General features: G+C 53.0%; 1 protein-coding gene across 2 annotated transcripts in view; it reads left to right on the top strand.

Annotated features, from left to right (window-relative positions):
- Positions 1 to 19,555, top strand: part of Cdh22 (cadherin 22) — a 124,896-nt gene that overhangs the window by 63,535 nt on the left and 41,806 nt on the right. Inside the window, exons 3-4 of one of the 2 annotated variants that reach the window (XM_052184278.1) lie at positions 1,897 to 2,191; positions 15,208 to 15,327. In XM_052184278.1, the coding sequence (XP_052040238.1) occupies positions 1,897 to 2,191; positions 15,208 to 15,327 (415 nt within the window). Of the gene's footprint in view, positions 1 to 1,896; positions 2,192 to 15,207; positions 15,328 to 19,555 lie in introns of those variants that run through there. The other variant, XM_052184279.1, reaches the window with a different exon arrangement.

Here is a 19,555-nt window from a genome sequence, read left to right as displayed (position 1 = left end):
TCTCCTGCTCAGGGCTGCTTGGAGATTTGGGCATTGGAGGGTAAAGTCTCTGTTTGCAAGAGAACCGGCTCTTGCTGGTCCCTACCCCAAGAGATGCGAGCGCAGTGGAAACAGCCCGAGGTCTGGCGCCTAGCTGTACCAGGAAGAAATCCCAGTTATAAATAGTGAATGCTTAGTGTAATCACGCCTTCTGTGTATCAGATACTTAGTGTGTCTCAGGCAGGGCTAAGTCACCAACAGGTATATTTGTAGTGATTACTAAAAGCCAAAAGCTTCCATACCTTCCCCAAACAGCCGCCCTCTGTTCCTAACTCTCAGCCCTTTGGGCCCTTTGGTAATTCAGCAGCCACAAGGTCATGCACGGCTCTGTGGGGCCTGGATCCAGCCCCAGTCCTACAGTAGCATCCTGCCTCATGCTGCTGGTGCTGGGCAGCTGGCAAGGACCTTTGGGGACTGTCAACCCAGCTCCCCTGGGGGGATATGCTGTGGGACAGACAGCGGCAGGCTCAGAGATGCGCAGTGACTTATGTAAGACACACAGGGGATGTTGTTGGAGTCATGGCCGACCTCTTCCTCTGGGACCATCTGCAGAGACTTTAGAATGGAGCAGAGAAGCCCAGGGAGGGAGGACAGGGAGGGAGGACAGGGAGGGAGCACTGGGCAGGAAGCAAGGCAGCTCCCAAGTGGCCTGGCCTCCCTGGAAAATGAAAAAGAAGAACCTGCAAAGTTGGCCTGAACAGGGTTCCTTTTAAAGACTCCTAATCTAGATAAATGCCATCCTCACCTTGCGCAATGCCCGATGGGTGCAGGTGCCTCTGCGATCACATCCCTCTCCCGCCTCTCTCTCCCTCCTGGTCCCCACCAAGTGGCAAGTAAGTCAAGGGCCCACCTTCCATACACAGATTTGTTATAAAGCCAGGGGGGACTATAGTGCAACATGAGGCCACTGAGCAGCTCCGGGCTTGTGATCCGGGAACGGGTGAGCCAGGGCCACAGAGGAAAAGCCGCCTGTGTCATCTACAAGCACAGGGAGGCTTTGAGAAGCTCGAAAATGGTGACCTCGAGAGGTGGCACACAGTGAACGATGGCTTGATGTTCTCACAGATCTTGTGAGGAATGGGAGGGGATCCAGATGGAGTTTCCCAGGCGGGGTGACAAGAGACTGGAGCCGTGTGTGGCGGATGGATTTTCAGTAGGCAGAGAAATAAGGATGGATGTTCAAAATAGGCGCCCCTGGGCTGGAGCAATAGCTCATGGGTAGCGCTTGCTTTGGAAGCGTGAGTTTGATTCCCCAGAATCAAACATTTAAACAACCATGCATGGTGACAGACACCTGTAATCCAGAGCTAGGGAGTGGGAACAGAGAGATCTCACTGGTCGGCCTCCTTCAGGCCAAAAATAAAACCACACTGATGACACCTAAGGATGTCCTCTCACATCTTCCTCATAACCCCCCACATGTGCACACACGCACACACACAGACACACAAATACACACACACACACTAGCACACAGCACACGCTGCAAGGCTATGTAAGCTGCACTCCTGAACTTTGTTTCAAAGGTAATAGGAAGCAAGGGAGTCCCCACCCCCCCACCTCACTCCACCCCCCACCCCACCCCACCCCCCACCCCCGCCAGCAGCGGTGGGGTGGGGTAGTGTAGTGGTTATGGTCTAACACTGGTGGCTTTAGAAACCTAGAGAAAGTGGATCGTGGGGTGCAATTGAAGTAGGGTGTATCCTGGGTGAAGCTCAGATTGGCACAGCTTCTGGGTCTCTCTGGTGAAGGAGAGCTGTGCCCAGGAAAAAGTCCCGCCTGGGACTCTATGGGGGACGTGTCAGAGAAGAAACTGCCTTCCTCAGTCCCCACCCTGCCTTCTTCCCACCTCCCCAGATCCACTCGGATTCTGACGAAGGCGACGGGACCATCAAGTACACCATCTCTGGCGAAGGTGCAGGGACCATCTTCCTGATTGACGAGTTGACGGGTGACATCCATGCCACAGAGCGCCTGGACCGGGAGCAGAAAACCTTCTACACCCTCCGGGCCCAAGCCAGAGATCGAGCTACCAACCGTCTGCTGGAGCCCGAGTCAGAGTTCATCATCAAAGTGCAGGACATCAACGACAGTGAACCACGCTTTCTCCACGGCCCCTACATTGGCAGTGTGGCCGAGCTGTCACCTACAGGTGGGCTGGGGGGATGGGCGAGGCCTGGGATCGGGATGCCCCAAGGGAGGCGGGCATGCGCTGGTTGTGTCCTGATGGAAAGGGCCGGAGAGACAGAGTAGCTACCCGTGAGTACAGAGGACAGCCTGGAGCGGGGTAGATTCCCAGCCATATAGCTGGGCAAAGCCTACACGTGAGTGACCTCAGCTACATATACCACGAGGACATGGGCCTGTCTGTGGACTCGGTGACATCTGAATACTCAGGAACAGCTACTCATTCAAGCCTAGTTGTTCAGTGCAAGCTCAGCGAGACACGTGCACACTGTGTGCTCAGAGAAACAGCCCCACGTGTTGGCCGTGTTTGACACGGTTACAGCTCTTCTTCAAGGTCCAGCTGCACATAGACCCCGCCCCTGCACGGCTGCTGGCTCATCCCCAGGTTAAAATGGCAACAGCCAGGCCAGCGCAGAGCTGAACACGATCTCGCGCATGCGCATAGCCACCCACCACAGGCACAGGAAATGACCCTCAGACAAAGCAAGCACTTAAACAAACAGCTTCCAGGGGTGACCACAGGGGAAGCCTCGGCAAGCGTCATCTTGCTGGGGTGCTGTTCCATCTGGATGCAGCTGGAGACCCCCATGTTGACAGCTCTGTTCACTTGACTGACATGCCCCAGCCTAGAGACCCTGCTGCCTGGGGACTCCAGCTCACGCTCACACTCTGAGACACTAACAGAATCAGTTCCTCTTTGCTGGGTGTGGCTGCAAACACCAGGGAGCACTGCAGGCACCCACCTGTGGAAATTTCAAAAGAAAACACACAGCTGCCTGTAGATGTGAGACAGCCCAGACTAAACATAGCATTGCAACCATGGTGGGATTCCAGACAGCTGTCTAGACGGCCATCAAGGCTCCACTTTGCCCAGGCTCCTGAGTCTCTCGTGGACACTGACTGAGATACAGGTTGTGGCTCTCAGACTGCCACCTCTTCCTCACCACATTAGCCAAATGGGACTGCAAGGCAGACAGGCAGAGAACAGGATGCTGGGTCCTCGGCTGTCTTCTCCGGGAGATGCAAGCTCTCTTGGCCTTTCTGTGAGCCACTAGCCCTGTGGCTACATATCAGAAGCCAGGCACTTAGACTTGGAGGGAAGGGACAGTCAGTCACATTGTATCCAGGTTGGACCAAATCTGGCTCAATAATCAGATCGCTGGCAGTCAAAGGGAAATGTGAATCAGAGAAAACAGGGGGCATAAAGAAACCATAGGAAAATTAAGTAGCAGAGATGTTAAGCCCTGCATACATGCAGGTGCATGTCTGTGTTAATGCGTACGTTTGCTAGCTAAGCAGTGCCTGAAAGTCTCTTTGTTCCTATGACTGGCCAGGAGTTTGTTGGCATATAGTATTTGTTCACTTAAAGTAAAGTTGTTGAATGCCTACTATGTGTTAGGCATGGAAGGAATACTTATGTATAGAAAAACAAGAGCCTATATACTCACAAACAGCGTGTTCTGGCTAGAGATGACAGACACCAATAAACAGAAAAAAATGGTCAGTACGATAAGATCCCTCAGAGGTGATGTTGGAGCAGTGAAATACAAAGATGGCCATTGTGGGGGAAGGGCATGGAGAGCAGAATGTGCAAAGGCCCTGGGGTTAAGTTCCCTGATTATCACGCAGCCGGCTTGATCTTTATTCTGCACATGCTAGACCGGCTGTGGTGGGTCCCCTTCAGAAGAATGATAGGGTCTGGCCTGGTTTTAATAGGATCTCAGGATTGTTCCATGAGGAGAAACAGGTGTGGGAAAGGCAGAGGTAGGAGCTGGTTGCTCAGAAGGAGGACACTGCAGTCACTGAGATGGAATATGGTGGTGGCATCTCTCAAAGTGACACTAGAGAAGGGACACGGGAAATGAGGTCACTGGTGGAGGTATTTTGGGAGCTAGGCTGAAGGTGTTCGCTAATGGATTAGATGTGGGGTATGAGAGAGAGAACTCACGTCTTCTGTTGTGGGTTTTAACCTGAGCTGTGAACTGGATGGGATTTCCATTTCCTGAGCTGGAAGAACAGCTCTGGGAGACGAAAGAGAAGCAGGGGATCTGGTCTCTGACGTGCTAAGATGGAAGGAACTCTTTAAACTGTCAGTTGAATAAGTTGATTCACTGGGGAGCTCTGGGCTGGGGAGATACCCAGGAGGCTGTCGATGGCAAAGACCAGGACATTCGGCGTTGCCAAGAACTTAGATATGAATTACATAACAGAGAAACTGGGGCCCAGGAGGCAGTGGTGTGTCCAAGGTCACAAGCAAGTCAGGGGCAGCTCAAGTCCCCAGCTTCCCAGGGCCAGGCGGCCCTCACCTAATCTCTGGCCAAAGAAAACATGGTCTTGTCTATGCTTTTCCAAAACAGACATTTGGGGTTTTTTTGGCTTTTTGGGGGGGTTTAGTTAAGAACTTACACACACACACACACACACACACACACCACATTTCAGCAGATTCTCCTGTCTCTGTCTCCCATCTTGCTGTCAAAGTGCTTGGATTACACATGTGTGCTACCACAACCTGATTCCGTGTTGGTCCAAGGCTTAAATTCGGGTGACCAGGCTTGCGTAGCCAGTACGTCTGCCCACTTAGCTGTCTCCCTGACCTGCATGCTCTCCCACAGAAAAGACCAGAAAGCTCGAGAGAGTCGATGTTTGGAAAGGAAATGGGTGTTACAGCTAAGTGACTTTCAAAAAAACCTTAAGAAAGTTCTGTCTACCTACCATGCTGCAGAGGAAGACTAGGTCTGGGACTCACAGGAGGAGCAGGCCACATTCACCAAGGTGGCTCGGGTCACCTCCTCCCCTTGTCAATGGGGTACTCACTGAACTGAGGGGAGCCCCAGGTCCCAGAGGGAAGAGAAGTGCTGGAACTGACCCTGTCATTGGCTTCCAGGTTGTCGGAGAGGCAAGGGTCCTTGTTGCACAGATGGGGAAGCTGAACTCTGAGAGAAGGCCCGGAGTGCATCCCAGGTCCCACAGTGTAGGAGGCACTGGCCTGAGTCCCAGCCTGAACTCACATAGCACTCAGAAGACAGGCAGGCAGGGTGACTCACTTTGGACAAGCTGGGGAACCAAGGAGGGGGCGGGAAAAGGCAGAAATTAAATTAGTTGATTTTATTTGAGTAACTTTTTGAAGAAGCAGATCCGGCACTGGGTGCTCATGGAGACTCCAGGCTGCTTTGAAAATCAGTCACAATTAACTGAACCTCCTGATCAGGGCTGAGGAGGGCGGGGCCCGACAAGCGGCAGTGGATCGGGCAGCTTCCGAGATCAGAGGGAGAGGGGACGCAGCTTGCGACATGAAAGGCAGCTGTGCGCGCAAATTAAACCACTCAGAGCTTAAAAGAGAAGGAAAGTGCGCCCGGGGCCATTGAAGCACGCTTCTGGGGGAGGGGCATGCCAGCCCACGCTGGGCCCCGGCAGAGAAGCAACTCCTCAGCAGACAGTTGGCAGGCCCCACACCTCCCCATGACCTTGAGTGAGCCCCTGTCCTCCCCCAGGGGTCAGATTTACCTGCTGAGCATTGGGGGGTCCTTCGTACCCACAGCATTGGTGGCCACACAGTGAGGGACTGATGGGAACCAGACTGACTGGAATTTGGTAGAAACTCCCTCTTTTTAAATGTATGTTAGGGTGTCTGTGTATATGTGTGTGTGTGCTAGTGTGTGTGTTCCCGTGTGTGAGCGAGGGTGTGTACATGATACTGAGCATGGGTGAAGGTCAGAGGTCATCCTCCAGCGTTGGTCCTTACCGTACTGCTAGTCTTTTGTTTGCCTCTGTACAGCCAGGCTAGCTAAGGTTTGTAAGCTTCCGATGAGTCTCCTGACTCTAGCCCCCATCTCACTATAGGCACACAGGAACTACACATGGGCATTATCTTACCCAGCTGCCTATGGGTCTGGGGATTAGAACTCCAGTCCCCACATTTGCACAGCCAACGCCTTCTTATCCACAGGGCCGGAAACTCGCTTTTTATGAGAGTGTCAAATCACACACTGAAAGAAGGAACTAGTCGAAGGGTTTTCCAACCCAAATTACCCAGAGAGCTAGTTAACACAGGTTGCCGCATCTATCCCCGCAGGGCTCCTTTCTTTGCAGTGCTGGAGATCAAACTCAGCTCCTGCATGCTAGGTTAGAGCTCCATCACCAAGCTCCACCTCAGCCACACCCCCAGGGTCTCCAATCGAGCAGGTCTGACTGAGAGAAATGATAACAAACACCCAGGAGCTGCAGCTGGGCTGGTACCACACTTGAACTGACAGCTCATTCAAAGGACCTTGCAGGCGCGGGGAGCTATGGGTGCAAAGATCCTAGGACCGGTGCAAAGAGATGGAGAGGGTGGCAGAGCTTGGGTACCTCCGAAAACAGGTCTTAAGCTGAAGTACCTAGGACATGATGACAGAGTTGAGAAGACTCGATGCGTACTTTAAAAGAATGACCCAGTTTATGTTGATGTATACAGACCAAGGCGACAAGAGGGAGGTGAGAGGGGCACCAGCTGGGCAGGTCAGAGGCAATGGGAAAGAAGAACGCCAGTGGGTTATTTCCGAGCAGAGCCCACAGGGTCAGTGCAGGACTGGATATGGGAGAGAGAGGCAAGCGCTCTGAGCAGCTCAGTCAGTATTGGAGCTGTCACGGAAGGAGAAACAAGCCCTTGCTCGGTCTGGTTAGGACTGGGGTGTCCACCATAAACACGGGTGGGAATGCCTAACCTGGCTCTGAGTCTGAATGCGCTCCTAGAATCGTGGCTGGAGACACATCAGCAGAGGAAGGGTTAAAAGCCCAGGGCTTCATGAAGTTGACAAGCAGAGTCTGGGCGGAGAAGCAGAGGTGAAGGAGCCCCAGCTACCTTGGTGTCACAACCTGGCTCAGACACAGGGAGGGGATTCCTGCATCTTCCAGGATATGAGAGTCTTCCAGGGTTCCCAGAGCCAGCTCCACTTCTCTAGTCATTGATGTCAACTGTATGCAAAAATACGGTGCTTGGCACCACTGGGAACACAGAGCCTGAGCTAGGCGGTGCTAGCGCACACCTTAAATGCCAGCACTTGGGAGGCAGAAGCAGACAGATCTTAGTTCAAGTCCAGCCTGGTCTACAGAGTTAGTTCCAGGACAGCCAGGGCTACACAGAGAAACCCTTTCTCAAAAAGTAAGAGAGAAAGAAAACACACAGCCTCGATTCAACCTGTGTTTCTCAGCCATCGCTTTATTCTGTGGACTGCAGGAAATGCGAAGAGCATTGAGATCTGCCAGTGTTTATTAGCGCCCACTCTGCGCATGGCGTCCAGGGCACTCGACTTGGAGAGCCTGGAACGAGTCGCCCGAGGACAAGGGCATAGATAATGCTTGCTGGAACTTACTTTACATTGAGACCCACAGATAGAAAACTGAGCAGACACTTGGGATTCCTGGTCCCCATTCCACACACTGCACACTATTGTGTGCAGGGTCACCGTGCACAGATAAACAGGGCACCATCCCAACCTCGGAATAACACCGAGTCGGCTTCATCTCCTGCCACTACCCTGATCAGTTGGTAGCGACTAGAGAGGCTGAAGGATTCATTTGGGCTCAACAGAAAGGAGTGCCACAATACATTAGTGATGTCTGCTGTAAGGGTAGGGTGGGGGACATGGCGTACCACACAGTGGCGGTGGTGTGGCTGGACGGGGGTGGGGGGGTGGGGGGAGCTCAGTCGAGTGTGGATGTTGCAGGCCCCTGCCGCAACCCCATTCCCTTGGCTTCAGTTACCTGTGAGCTGCATCTCTAATGAGGAGACGGAGCCTGTTTTGCAGTACAACCCGCACTTCTTGGGATATTCAGTAAATAATAGCTATCAGCTAACACTGCTTTCACAGAGCGATTCGCCTTTATCCTCCAATCTTGGGAATAAGCAGGGCAGGTGTTACTGTCTTCATTCTGCAGACTGCAAAGTAAATGCAACAGGAGACGAGTGACTTGTCTGAGGCTCTAGTCAAAGCTGAGACAGGCCTTGGGCCCAGAACTCTGACCGTGTCAGCATCCTCCTGCGCTCTCTTCAGGGGACAGTAGCGGCCCTCCCTGGCCCTGGCCAAGTACTTACAGCTTGAAATCGCTCTTGCGATTCAATCTCACCTCATCCTCTTTGCGGGCTCTCTCGTGAGTGCTGACACCCCCATTTTGCAGCAAAGGTAACCAAGGCCCAAGAGCAGAAATCAAAGTGTCAGGGTGTGCAGTCTGTTTCCCAAATCTGGGACTTGAAGTGGGGGAGCAGAGAGGAAAAGAGGGTGGTTCCCTGGGGTATCGTTTGCAGTAAGCAGTAAGCAGTAAGCCGGGAGTCTCCAACTGTCCCGTCCGCAGTCACAGTGTGGCTCAGCAGCCCTCGGGCCCAAGCCGGGAATCAATCGCTGGCCTCGGCAGAGACGACTTCTAAAGATGTTTTTAATTAAAGTCCAGGAAGATCTATATGTGCTACATCCTCTTGCCTAGCAACAGCACTTGCTTTTGCTCCCCCGCTGGAGGGACCACGGGATGGGAGGTTTCTGGTGGGGACAGGTGGCAGGGGGCCCTGGCCCTTTGGAGTCGACCCCCTTCCAGGGATCCCAGGTAATCTGGACAGGGAGGAGCACCCCCATATTCACTTTGTCTCTTCCATCAACAAGGTATTCAAAGCTGGCAGGATGCACCCCCCACCACACCCCCCGCAGGTAAATCACTTGGCCTGGTGAGCCAAGCTCTAGCTCTGAGAACCATGTAAAGACAGAAGAAGAAAACCAACCCCACAAAGTTGTCCTCTGACCTCCACACTCCACACACACATACATGCCACAACACACATGCACCCCCAACACACACCCCACCCATAAAAATGAATAAGAGTTAGAATTAAAACTAAGTAAATCAAAGGAAAATGATCCGTCCAAGCATGAGCACCAAGCATGAGCACCAAGCATGAGCACCAGGCAGGAGCACCAGGCAGGAGCACCAGGCAGGAGCACCAGCTCTGTGCTAGGCTCTGAGCCAGCCTGGCACCCAGTGCCAAGCCAATGGACCCCGATGGACCTACTATCCTGCCCTCAGGATGGTTATAGGCTGAGGAAATGGCTTGGTGGGTAAAGGGCGTGCCATGCGAAAATGGGGAGATTGGCTCCCCAACACCCAGCCAGAAGCAGCGTGGTACTTCTTGGGTCTGCAGAGACTGGAGTGTCCCCAGGGCCTGCTAGCCAGCTGCTGCTCTAGTTGAATTGGTGAACTCCAGGTCCCCCCACTCCCATGAGAGACCTTGTCTCAAAAAAGAAAATGAAGTGGGTAGAGATAAAAGAAGCAGACCTCAACCCCTGTCCCTCCCCCTTTACCACACTGGCCTTCTACCATTGGACAGACTATTGTTGCTGAAGCAGACTTCATCAGCATCCCAAACACACAAGGTCACTCACTGGACTCCATGAGTACAGCCTCACCTGGGTGCTGAGAGGACAGAAGATCTTGTGGCTTTTAATGTAGGGTATCAGGAAAGCCCTTTGGGGATGAACATTAGATACATGCACAGGGTCAAGACTGTGGATGTGATTCATAAGGAAAGATAGAGGGAGGAAGGAAGGGAGGGAGGGTATTCAAAGCCTCTGCCAAAGAATCCCTCACCTCTTAAGGCCAGACCTCAGCCTTCTGCCCGTGCTCGCCCATGTCACCTCCTGTTTTCCATGTGGTACCATCTTCATTCCGTGACGCTAGCTAGCTGTTCCTGGTTTTCTACCTCCTTCTGCCCCACTTTCTTTCCCAAGTATCTATCCCTCATCTGTCCACCCTGACCCACTTTCCTGCCCCTCCTCTTCTGTGTCACCTCCCCTGGTGCTGGTCTCTAGACTGGCCTCCTCCCCTGGCCTGCCACCTCCCTTTCCCTTGTAGCTACTTCCACGCCTCTCCTGTGGATCATTCATCTACATTAGAGCGCCCCAGCTGGGCAGCTAGAAGCAAGGTCAAGCCCAGTCCAGCCAGCCCACATCATAAGTGATGGTCCAGGAGGGATCTGGGAGGAGGCAGGAGGGCGGAGTCAGAGAAGGGGGCTTGTTTCCTTCATAATCTGAGTGTTCCCAGGGACTCGACAAGTGGTTTTTAAATTTTAATAGAAAGCATTCCACACGGTGCTGGCAGCAGCAGGGGGCGGGAATCTGTTTTTATAAATGTTGGAGAAGCTAAATGTAAGCCCAGGGTATCCCCAGGCCCAGCAGGGCGGCATGGGAGTAAAGGAAGACAATTAGAAACATCTTCATAATAATGACACTTGGTCGCCTCTGCAGGGGTGTGTGTGTGTGGGGGGGTGACTCTGAGCTTTGCCAAAGCACTTAATCCCATTAATCTCATTGGGGGCAGGGGTCTCCACATCCTGGATGCAGGAGGGAGAAAATACTATTGGGTAGGGGAGTCCTGCAGCCTCAGATGGGGCCTGGAAAAAGGCTGGAGTGAGTGAGAGTTTACCTTCATGGCCTTCCAGCCCCGCCCCCACCCCACAGCCCCGCCCCCTCCAGGAGCCTACTGAGGCTTCCTGCACCCCATGGATAGCCTGTGTTAAAAGTCAGGCAGGATGAATGATGTCAGAGCCACCTGGATAAATCAGAGCTGAGTAGCAGGCAAGTCTCTTCTCTGTGATGTTGGTGTCTAGGGTCTCCTACTCAGGGCACAGGACATAGCCCTGTAGCCCATAGCGATCTGGCCCGTTGGCCTCTTAAACCCATCATCTCTAATCTACAGGGAGTCTCAGATTACACAGAGGGAAACAGGCCAAACAAAGGGAAGACTTGTTTGTCCCCTGAATGAGGTGAGAACTGGGATATGACCCAGGACTGTGATGCCAACCTACGCTCCCTGGAAGTGTGAGGAACATCATCTCTTTGAAGGTCCCACTTCTCACTTAGTCCTCAGCTGGGAGGAGCTCAAACGACCTAGGGCACAGGGCAGGCTTGCTGTTCTCCCCCCTGTCATCCTCAATGCAGGCCAGCGTGACTGGAGGGTGACATCCTAGCCAGTAAGATCTGGGTTGGAATCACTCCCTACTGCGTAGTGGAGAAATTACCTCAGGATGTCACTGAGCATGTCTGTTACTCCATTTCCTTACTGGTCCAGTCAGGGGCCAGGTCTACACTACATCCATTCTGAGCCCTGTAGGGAACTTTAAAAAAATAAATGGCCTTGCCTGGGCCCCGCCCGCAGAGTCCTATTTAATTGGTCAGGAAGGAGACTTGGCGTCAGTTTTATTTTAAAACTCCCAGAGGATTCTAATGTGTGGCCAGGCTGAGCACCATCAGAGTCGGTGCTCTCTAAGGACCAGACTTTCCATATTTAACATTCTGCACGGATCCCTGAGTCCTGAGATCCCGTTTACCCAAGAATCAGGCCATTCCTAATCCAGTCTTAACTTAGGCTCTTAAGAGGTGTTCAGGCGGGGTTGGGGGTGGGGAGGAACATGCAGAACCTTGGACGGCAGCCCTCCCTCCCATCTCCCCAGCCCAGCCCAGCCCAGCCCATCAGGGACAGGTTGGCTAGGAGAACCTGTCTCCCACCCTGCCTTCCTCTTCCCTCCCCTCCCTTGTACTTTCTCAGAGTCCCCCCCTTTCAGTCACCAATTTACAACAACTCCAGTCAATCCTCTCTTTCTACCTGAAAGGCAGGGCGTTTTAGTTTTGACAGGAGATCCACCCTGCATTGAAATCCTGCCTCTCTGACAACCTGGCCAGTTGAACTTGGAAGGGTACTGTCCTTGGTGCTGACCGCGGGAATGGACTCTGCCTAACGGGATCCAACCAGACACCAAGTACTTTTTTTTTTTAAAGATATATTCACTTTATGTATCTGTCTTCACACACACACCAGAAGAGGAGATCAGATCCCATTACAGATGGTTGTGAGCCACCACGTGGTTGCTGGGAATTGAACTCAGGACTTCTGAAAGAGTAGTCAGTGCTCTTAATCGCTGAGCCATCTCTCCAGCCCCAGCAAGTACTCTTCATTTCTGCCTCACAAAGGAGAAACCGAAGGCACTAAGAAGTAAAGAAGTTTATCACCCAACTCAACCTCAGGCTCCTTATCTGCAAAGTGGGTTTTTTGTTTTGTTTTGTTTCTTTCTCGAGATAGGACCTCACCCTGTAGCCCAGCCTGATCTCAAATTTATGGTAACTTCCCATCGCAGGACCCAGAATTCTGGGATCATGAGTGTTAGTAATCTGGCTCTGGAAATCTTAACAGATCCGAATGCAAGGCTTCTGTGTAGATTTCATGTGGTGGAGTGTGTAAAGCACCGTGTGTGGTATGGAGTGGTCATTCTGTATATGTAATGCTATTACTGTTGTTAAGCAATGATGCCTGACTGTGGGTTTCCACTTGTGAGAGCTGTGCGTAGACTTTCAGAAATCCTGTGAATCATTTGACACCACATTGGTGGCTTGATATCCGCCGTGGCTTACACGAAAGCGGGAAAGCGAGATTTGTTTCCCATCTGCCCTGCATCTGTGTCACAGGCTTGCCACGAGGACAGAAGAAACATCAGAGTACATCAGGAGCTGCTAGGCAGAAGCTATGGCAGCCGACCTGGGGGACAATGCCAAGGTGACCTCCCAGCTGCCTCCTGCCTGGCACCCCTCTATCTGCCAATTCTGGGGAGCTTCTGACAAGCTCTGACCGAGAGGCTGTGTGGCCTAAGAAAGCCATTTCTTCAGGACCTGGGGGAGCCATGGTGAATCACTGACCCTTCACCATCCCCACGTGTCGGCATTAACTGTAACGGCTGCCATAAAGAATCTCAGATTGGGGAAATGATTCCAGCATCCCCGAGGGAATCCCTGGGATGCAGTCAGGGAGAGAGCTCCAGCTCAGCCATGTCCCCAGGGAGTCACTCAGCCCAGCATTGTGACTTGCCTGTGGGATGGAAGGAACAGGCAGGGAAGAGGCAGAGAGTCTCTGCCTCGTAACCATTACACCAGTCCTATTTATCGAGCACCCATCATGAACCTGACATTCCCTGTATCCTCCCGCACTCCAGTGTCTCTGTGAGGGAGGCCTGGACACATTGTATCCAGCAGCGGGGCCTCCTGAGAGCCACCTGCAGCCATCCGGTTCTTAGAGCTGTTGGGCGCTGTCCTTGGTTCTGAAACGGACGGCTTCTCAGCATGATCTAGGGAGCTTGGAGGAACAAGGAAGCTCTTGGCACGGCTCAGATCAAGGCCCATCAGAGGTTATGGCTCAGCACACCAGACCATTTCCCCTTAAAGTCACTGTGCCTGTGATGACACAGGTCCCAAAAGGGCTCTGACAGTGTAGTGCTGTGTTCAAATCCCACCACATCCTCTCTCCGTACACTCAAACAAATCTTTCCCATCTGACCCATTTCCTCACCTGTAATATATTTCAGAGGTCCACTGTGCATCTCTGAGGTGCTGTATGGACCAGTGATGGACTTAGAGGCTGTCTCTCTAGGTATACAGTGGGTGCGCAGCAGGGATTCATTATCCACTTCCTCTACAACTGGAGCTGCGTCCTTGACCCTGAGCTGGCAGCCCATGGTTATCAGCCACAGAGGGAAGGGGTTGCCCTCTCTCCTCATCTTCTTAGGGCAACACAGGTGTGGCTGGCATGGAGCTGCAGCCAACAAAGAGAGAGATGCATTGCAGGGCCTGCTCGGGAGGCTCCAGCGGCAGGGAGGGGGACCCAGAGAGGAAAATGAGAAATGCAAAGGAGAGAAAAATAAATACATGTGTCTGTCTGGAATGATGGAGGGCCCCAGGCTGGAGGCGGGAGAGGCGGGCAGCAGGCTGGGCTCAGCAGAATTGCTGTACTGGCATTGCAGACTTCCTCATTAGCCAAGCAGTGAACTGCCCTCACCTCCCAGCAGGCTGCTTGCTGGCCCAGAGAGCCCAGCTCAGCCCCAGGAAGGTCTCACCCAGGTCCCCAGCAGGCCACCACCCAGATGTAGAATCTCAGGCTTCTCCCCTTTGGGTCTTGTCCTGAGCCCCCCGCCCCCCAAACTCTCTGAGTCTTCCATTTTCCCCCCAACCCCCCCCCAACACCTTTTTTTCCTAAAAAGGTTCCCATAGACCTTCAATCTGCCCCTCCCCCACAGGACCAGTCTCACGTCCCAAGCCCTGCTTTCGTCAAATTGAACATGATGTCAAATTAGAGCCATCTCTGGGACAGGCCGGGAGAAGCTCCCAGTTTAATGAGGCAGCGTCGAAAATCAATAACTTAATTGCCGCTGTTTGATGGACTTTTATCCAATTTATGCTCTCCTAGCAGCCTACGTGCGGAGCATGAGGAGAAGTGTGTGTGGCTTGGGGGTGGGGGGGGGCAGCGCTGTCTGGGCATCAGGGGGAGGGGTAAGAGGGCATCATGGCCTACAGCTATCCACTTTCCAAAGGGAAGCTGGCCACTGTCATCCTCCTGCCTGGGGGCCAGGAGATGCCAGCGTCTGAGGCCTCGTGAGCTTGGTTGTACTCTCTGGTGTTGCAGAGACGGAAGACAGGTGGCTGAGTCCAAAATGAATCCAGAGGGGCTGAGTGACTAAAGGCCCCCAGGGGCCTGCTTTCTAGTCCCAGCTCAGACTGTGCCTCATAACTATATAGATAATGACGGTTATCCTGCGTCTGCCTTTGAGGGACTGCCCTTAGCTATGCAGTACTGGGAATATCAAATCTATTCTCCCACTCGCCCTGCAGACCAAAGGCTGGCATTCTGCCCATTTTGGAGGAGAAACTGGGATTCCCTTGCTGGCCCTACATCTGGGAACCAATGGGTATTTGAATCCAGATGTGATTTCATGGCTGCCCACCCCCCTAGGAAGGCCATGAGTCAGTTGGACTTCGGTTTGAGGTCAGGCCTGTGAAGTGGGCATCCAGTGACCTCTAGTAGATTCCCAAAGGGTCCCCTATTCTAATGGCTTCCCTAAGACAGGGAGGGGACAGGGTTGCCGAGTTTCAGGTGACCGCTGTATGACCGTTGTCTTGCTTGGTCCCCCGGGCCCAGGCACGTCGGTGATGCAGGTGATGGCCTCTGATGCAGATGACCCCACTTATGGCAGCAGTGCCCGGCTGGTGTACAGTGTGCTGGACGGCGAGCACCACTTCACAGTGGACCCCAAGACAGGTGAGGGGAGGGGCTGGGGCAGGGGGCGGGGTCAGAGACGGCCGAGGCGGGTCCCTGAGCTCCCTGGCCCAGCAATGCTGAAGAAGTACATTGCATGGCTTGGGTTCCAAGAGCCTCTGGGGTTGTGGGAAGGTGGGCGGCCACACAAGAAGAAGAGAGAGCAGGGAAACGAGGGTGGAGTCTTCTGCAAGGAGTGAAAAGGAAAGGCAGGAGGCACAGCCCTCTATAGCCTGTAAGGACCTCATGTGTCTAAACTTGGTCCCTTGTCCTTGGGACTGAGCCGATTCTCGTGTGTTATGCATCACCAGTGTGTTCTAGGAGGAGCTCCCTTCAAGCAGGTATTAAGTTCTGCTTCCACAGCGGGTGTTGATCTGACAAAAAGATGAAGTGGCACATCCTTATACACCCCTCACATGCATAGGCACCACAGAGCAGCAGTGACACACCCACAATCTCCCTCTTCACTCACCTGCGCTTAGACCCTGAGGATTCTCTGAGATCCCTGGGTGCCAGTGAAGGAGGCAGAGGCTCAGAGAGGCAGATGACCTGGCCGAGGTCACACAGCTGAGAGAGCTGCAGACATGCACGGGTCCTGCAAGATGACCTCACTCCGCTAGGAGCGGAGGAAGATGAGATGGTTATCAGATGCCATGTGTGCTCCTCGGAACATTTAGGATCTGAAATACCCAACGACAAGCCATCAGAGGGAGAGGCAGGGTAGGGGGAGTCACCCAAGGAGAGGGCATGGCGTGGGGAGATGGGGCTGCATGTGTCCAGGCTGGCTGCGCTCAGGAGCTCGAGTTGAATCTCAGGACAGTGTGTGTGGGCGTGTGTGATGGATTTGACTTTGGTTTTTCTGTTCATGTGTTTGTTTGGTTTGGTTTGGGGAGGAGAGGGAGGAATCTAGCCTATGAGTTCAGTTTAATTGTGTTCCCTTACACATAATATCTTCATTATTCTTGCCTCCTTGAAAAAAGCAATACATTTCAGGGAAACATTCAAACATTAAAGCAATGCAATGAAGAGAATGCTTCACTCCCCGTCCCCAGCCGCCGCTGCCGCCACAGCCCCACAGGTAGCGGCTGGTGTGTTTGGCCTGGACAATCCAGGACTCATTCGCTTGCAAAACATTAAGTCATTTTGAAAATAGATAGAACATCTCGGGGTTCAAAATTCAAAAAGTTCAGATGACTATTTAGCAGCAATCCTTCACCTCATCTGGTCCCCAAGCCACCTTACCTGTGTCCCCAAGGCAACCAATGTAATTTTCTGCTGGATATTTGCAGAGCTGTGCTATGCATGTACAAGGAAATAGGACGCATGCGTTTGTCTTCTTTGCTTTACTTGTTAGGTAGCTATAAACACACCTTACCCATAGCCACTGCTCTTGCTTAGCAATACATCTTGAAGATGGTTCCATATCGGTCCATAAAGAGCGACCTCACTCTTTTATTTAATGCCTGTTATGGATATACTGAAATTTATTTCAGCAGTCCCCTCCTGATGGGCATGTACCCTGCTTCCAATCATTGGCTACAACGAACAGTGCTACCGTGAATAACCTCACACATACATCATTTCGAGCCGGTGTGCGTGTATCTGCAGGGTAATTTTCAGGACGTGAAAATGCAGGGTCACAGAGCGCACGCATTTGGAATGTCAACAGATAATACCTAAAGGTGCCAGATTACCCACCCCACCCTCAGAGGGCAGTGCCCAGGTTTGCTCTTCTCACCGACGACGATGCTGTGGGTTCCTTGACGACTTCTGAGCTAGGAAGTGACACGCTCGGGTTTTCATTTTAACAAGATCCCTCGGGTGGCATCAAGAAAGCTCGGCTCTGCGACAGGAATCGTCGGCAGAGAAGCCCCAGCGCCCAGGTGTCCGAGCAGAGCCCCCAAAGACAAAAGTCAAAGGCTGGTACTTACACCGGGCTAGTTAGGAGTAGAAGCAGGTCTGGGAGTGAGTGTGTTGAGATGCTAAGAGAGAGAAGAGGCTGCAGTGAGGCCCTGCAAGGGGCAGGCGCTAGGCAGACCAGACCGGAGACCCTGAGTCTTCCCTTACCCTGGTCTCCCGTGGTCACGTGGGTGCCTCCCACGGAAACAGGAGGAAGTGAATTAAGACAACTCTACAGGAGAGGGATTGACCGATGTGTCCCAGGCTGGAGCAGAGCTAAAGAATCCAACATCCGGCACTGGGGACACGGTGCAGCAATTAGCGCATTGGCTGAGGACCCAAGTTCAGTTCCCAGCACCGTGTGGCCTTACGACTATCTGTAACTCCGGTTGCCGGGACCTGACCTCCTTTCCCGACCTCCATAGGCACTGTATGCACTTAGCTCACATACGTGCTCACGGGCAAGCAGCCTCGCGTATAAAATAAAAGTATTTTAAAATGAAAATCCGGCTTTCGCTGTGCCAGCATTATGAGGGAAGAGATGGAAAGAAACTTCTAGAAGTTTCAGCCATCCATCCGAATCATGAACATGGAGGAGCTCCGAGACCAAGCGAGGCTTTTGAAATCTCCTGTAACTATGGGAGACTAAGGTGAGGAGGGAGCAACCCAGCCAGCCCAGCATCTACCCCTTGCAAGAGCTCGGGGAACCCCTTTTTCTTTCTTCTGCATCTCCAGCTCTAGTGCCCGCCCCCCATGCCCCCCACCCGGCACTCAGGAGCTTGTAGGAGTGCAGGGGGAGACCGCTTTGGTTCATTCAGGTACTGAGTGGTTACTGCGGACCTGAGCATCCGCCAAGCGCTCCGGAGAGGACAGCAGGTTAGCCAAGACTGCCCTCCCAGAGGTTCTATTGGAGAAGTAGAACAAGTCCATTCTGATTGAAGCGTACGGCTGGGCTGCGGTGGGGTCTAGCAAGGAGTGTAAAGGATTAGATAAGGGGATGAGGAAACTGGAGCCGGCTTTTCTGTGACCTTGGAACGCGGATGCAATTGTGTATTTCTAGGGATCCGAAGTGAGGTCCCGAGGTCAAGGAGTGTGAGATACGCTCACAACAGCCCTTGCTGCAGGGATCCCTACGAGTTCGAATCCAGCCTGAGCTACACAGTCACAGGCCAGAGTAAGATTATAGTTTGGGGTTGGGAGAGCCAAGATTGGATCTTGAGAGGTGACAAGGACAGGCAGGTGAAAGGTTACTCTCCACCTGTAAACTGAAGAGGCTTCTCTTTCTGAGGGGCACTGCCCACCGCTCAGAAGGGTCAGAGGGGGTGACAGGTGAGAAGTCCACGGGCCCAGGGGAGCAGAAACAGGTTCTTGGGACCCAGAAAGGGGAGTCCTTTCAAACAGGGAGGAAGAGTCCCAGCGTTGGACTCTTTCTCCACTGCTGGATCTGAAAGGGGCATTTCCCAGGATGCTTCCCTACGCACCCCAGCTACCCCAGTCCCCACTACCACAGACACCCGGGCACCACTGCCAGCCCCAGCTCCATTTCCCTAGCCAGGAATATTCCGCCGATGCGGGGCTATATTTAGCTGCCACAGTGAGGTACAGTCTGTTCTCGCTGCGCAGCTAGCAGGGAGCAGAGCCGCAGAGGCCTGAGAGGAAGGTGTGAGGAAGGGAGGAGGCGGGGCTGCGCCACAGGGCCGAGTGCCAGAGGAGGAATTAACTTGTGTGTTTTAAAGGCCAGGCCTGCCAGCCAGCCCCCCACAGGGGCGACAGGGATGGCATTTTCGGGCTAATGAGGCATCATGCAGGCTCCAGGGTCCCTTCTGCAGCATCTGGAATAGATGGAGGGATTGGCAAAGACAACTGAATCTGGGGACTCTGGGCAAGAAAGAGGCAATGGCCTCCTCAGTCAAGGTATGAATACCAGTCCCTGCCTAACACCACCTCAGCATGGACTGAGAGACTCCCTCCGAGATGGCGTAAAAAGTCACACCTGTGCCAGGGACGGCCATTGGTCCTAGAGGGGATACAAGTCAGAGTTGCTAAGCATCTGTCTGCTCAGTTCTGGGTCCTGGGGTCGGCGTGGTGAACTCAGCTCCACTTGTGTGTTCCCTTGTAGATTTTTCTGCTGACGGAGAAACTAGGAAGAGCCATGTGTGTGAGGAGGGCAGGGAGGAGGCAGAAGAGGCCACTTGAGAAGTCTGAGTGCTGACTGAGCACTTCACCCCAAGCCCTAGAGATATCTTTAGGCTGACAAAAGACCAGCCTGCATCTCCACCCCTGGGGCTTATCCATAGGAGTGCCCAACCCAGGATAAAATAAATAAAATAAA

This window comes from Apodemus sylvaticus, chromosome 5 (assembly GCF_947179515.1).
Source record: "Apodemus sylvaticus chromosome 5, mApoSyl1.1, whole genome shotgun sequence".
Classification (NCBI taxonomy): domain Eukaryota; kingdom Metazoa; phylum Chordata; class Mammalia; order Rodentia; family Muridae; genus Apodemus; species Apodemus sylvaticus.
The sequence above is the reverse complement of the archived record's forward strand: the minus strand, read 5'-3'. Positions and strand labels throughout refer to the sequence as shown.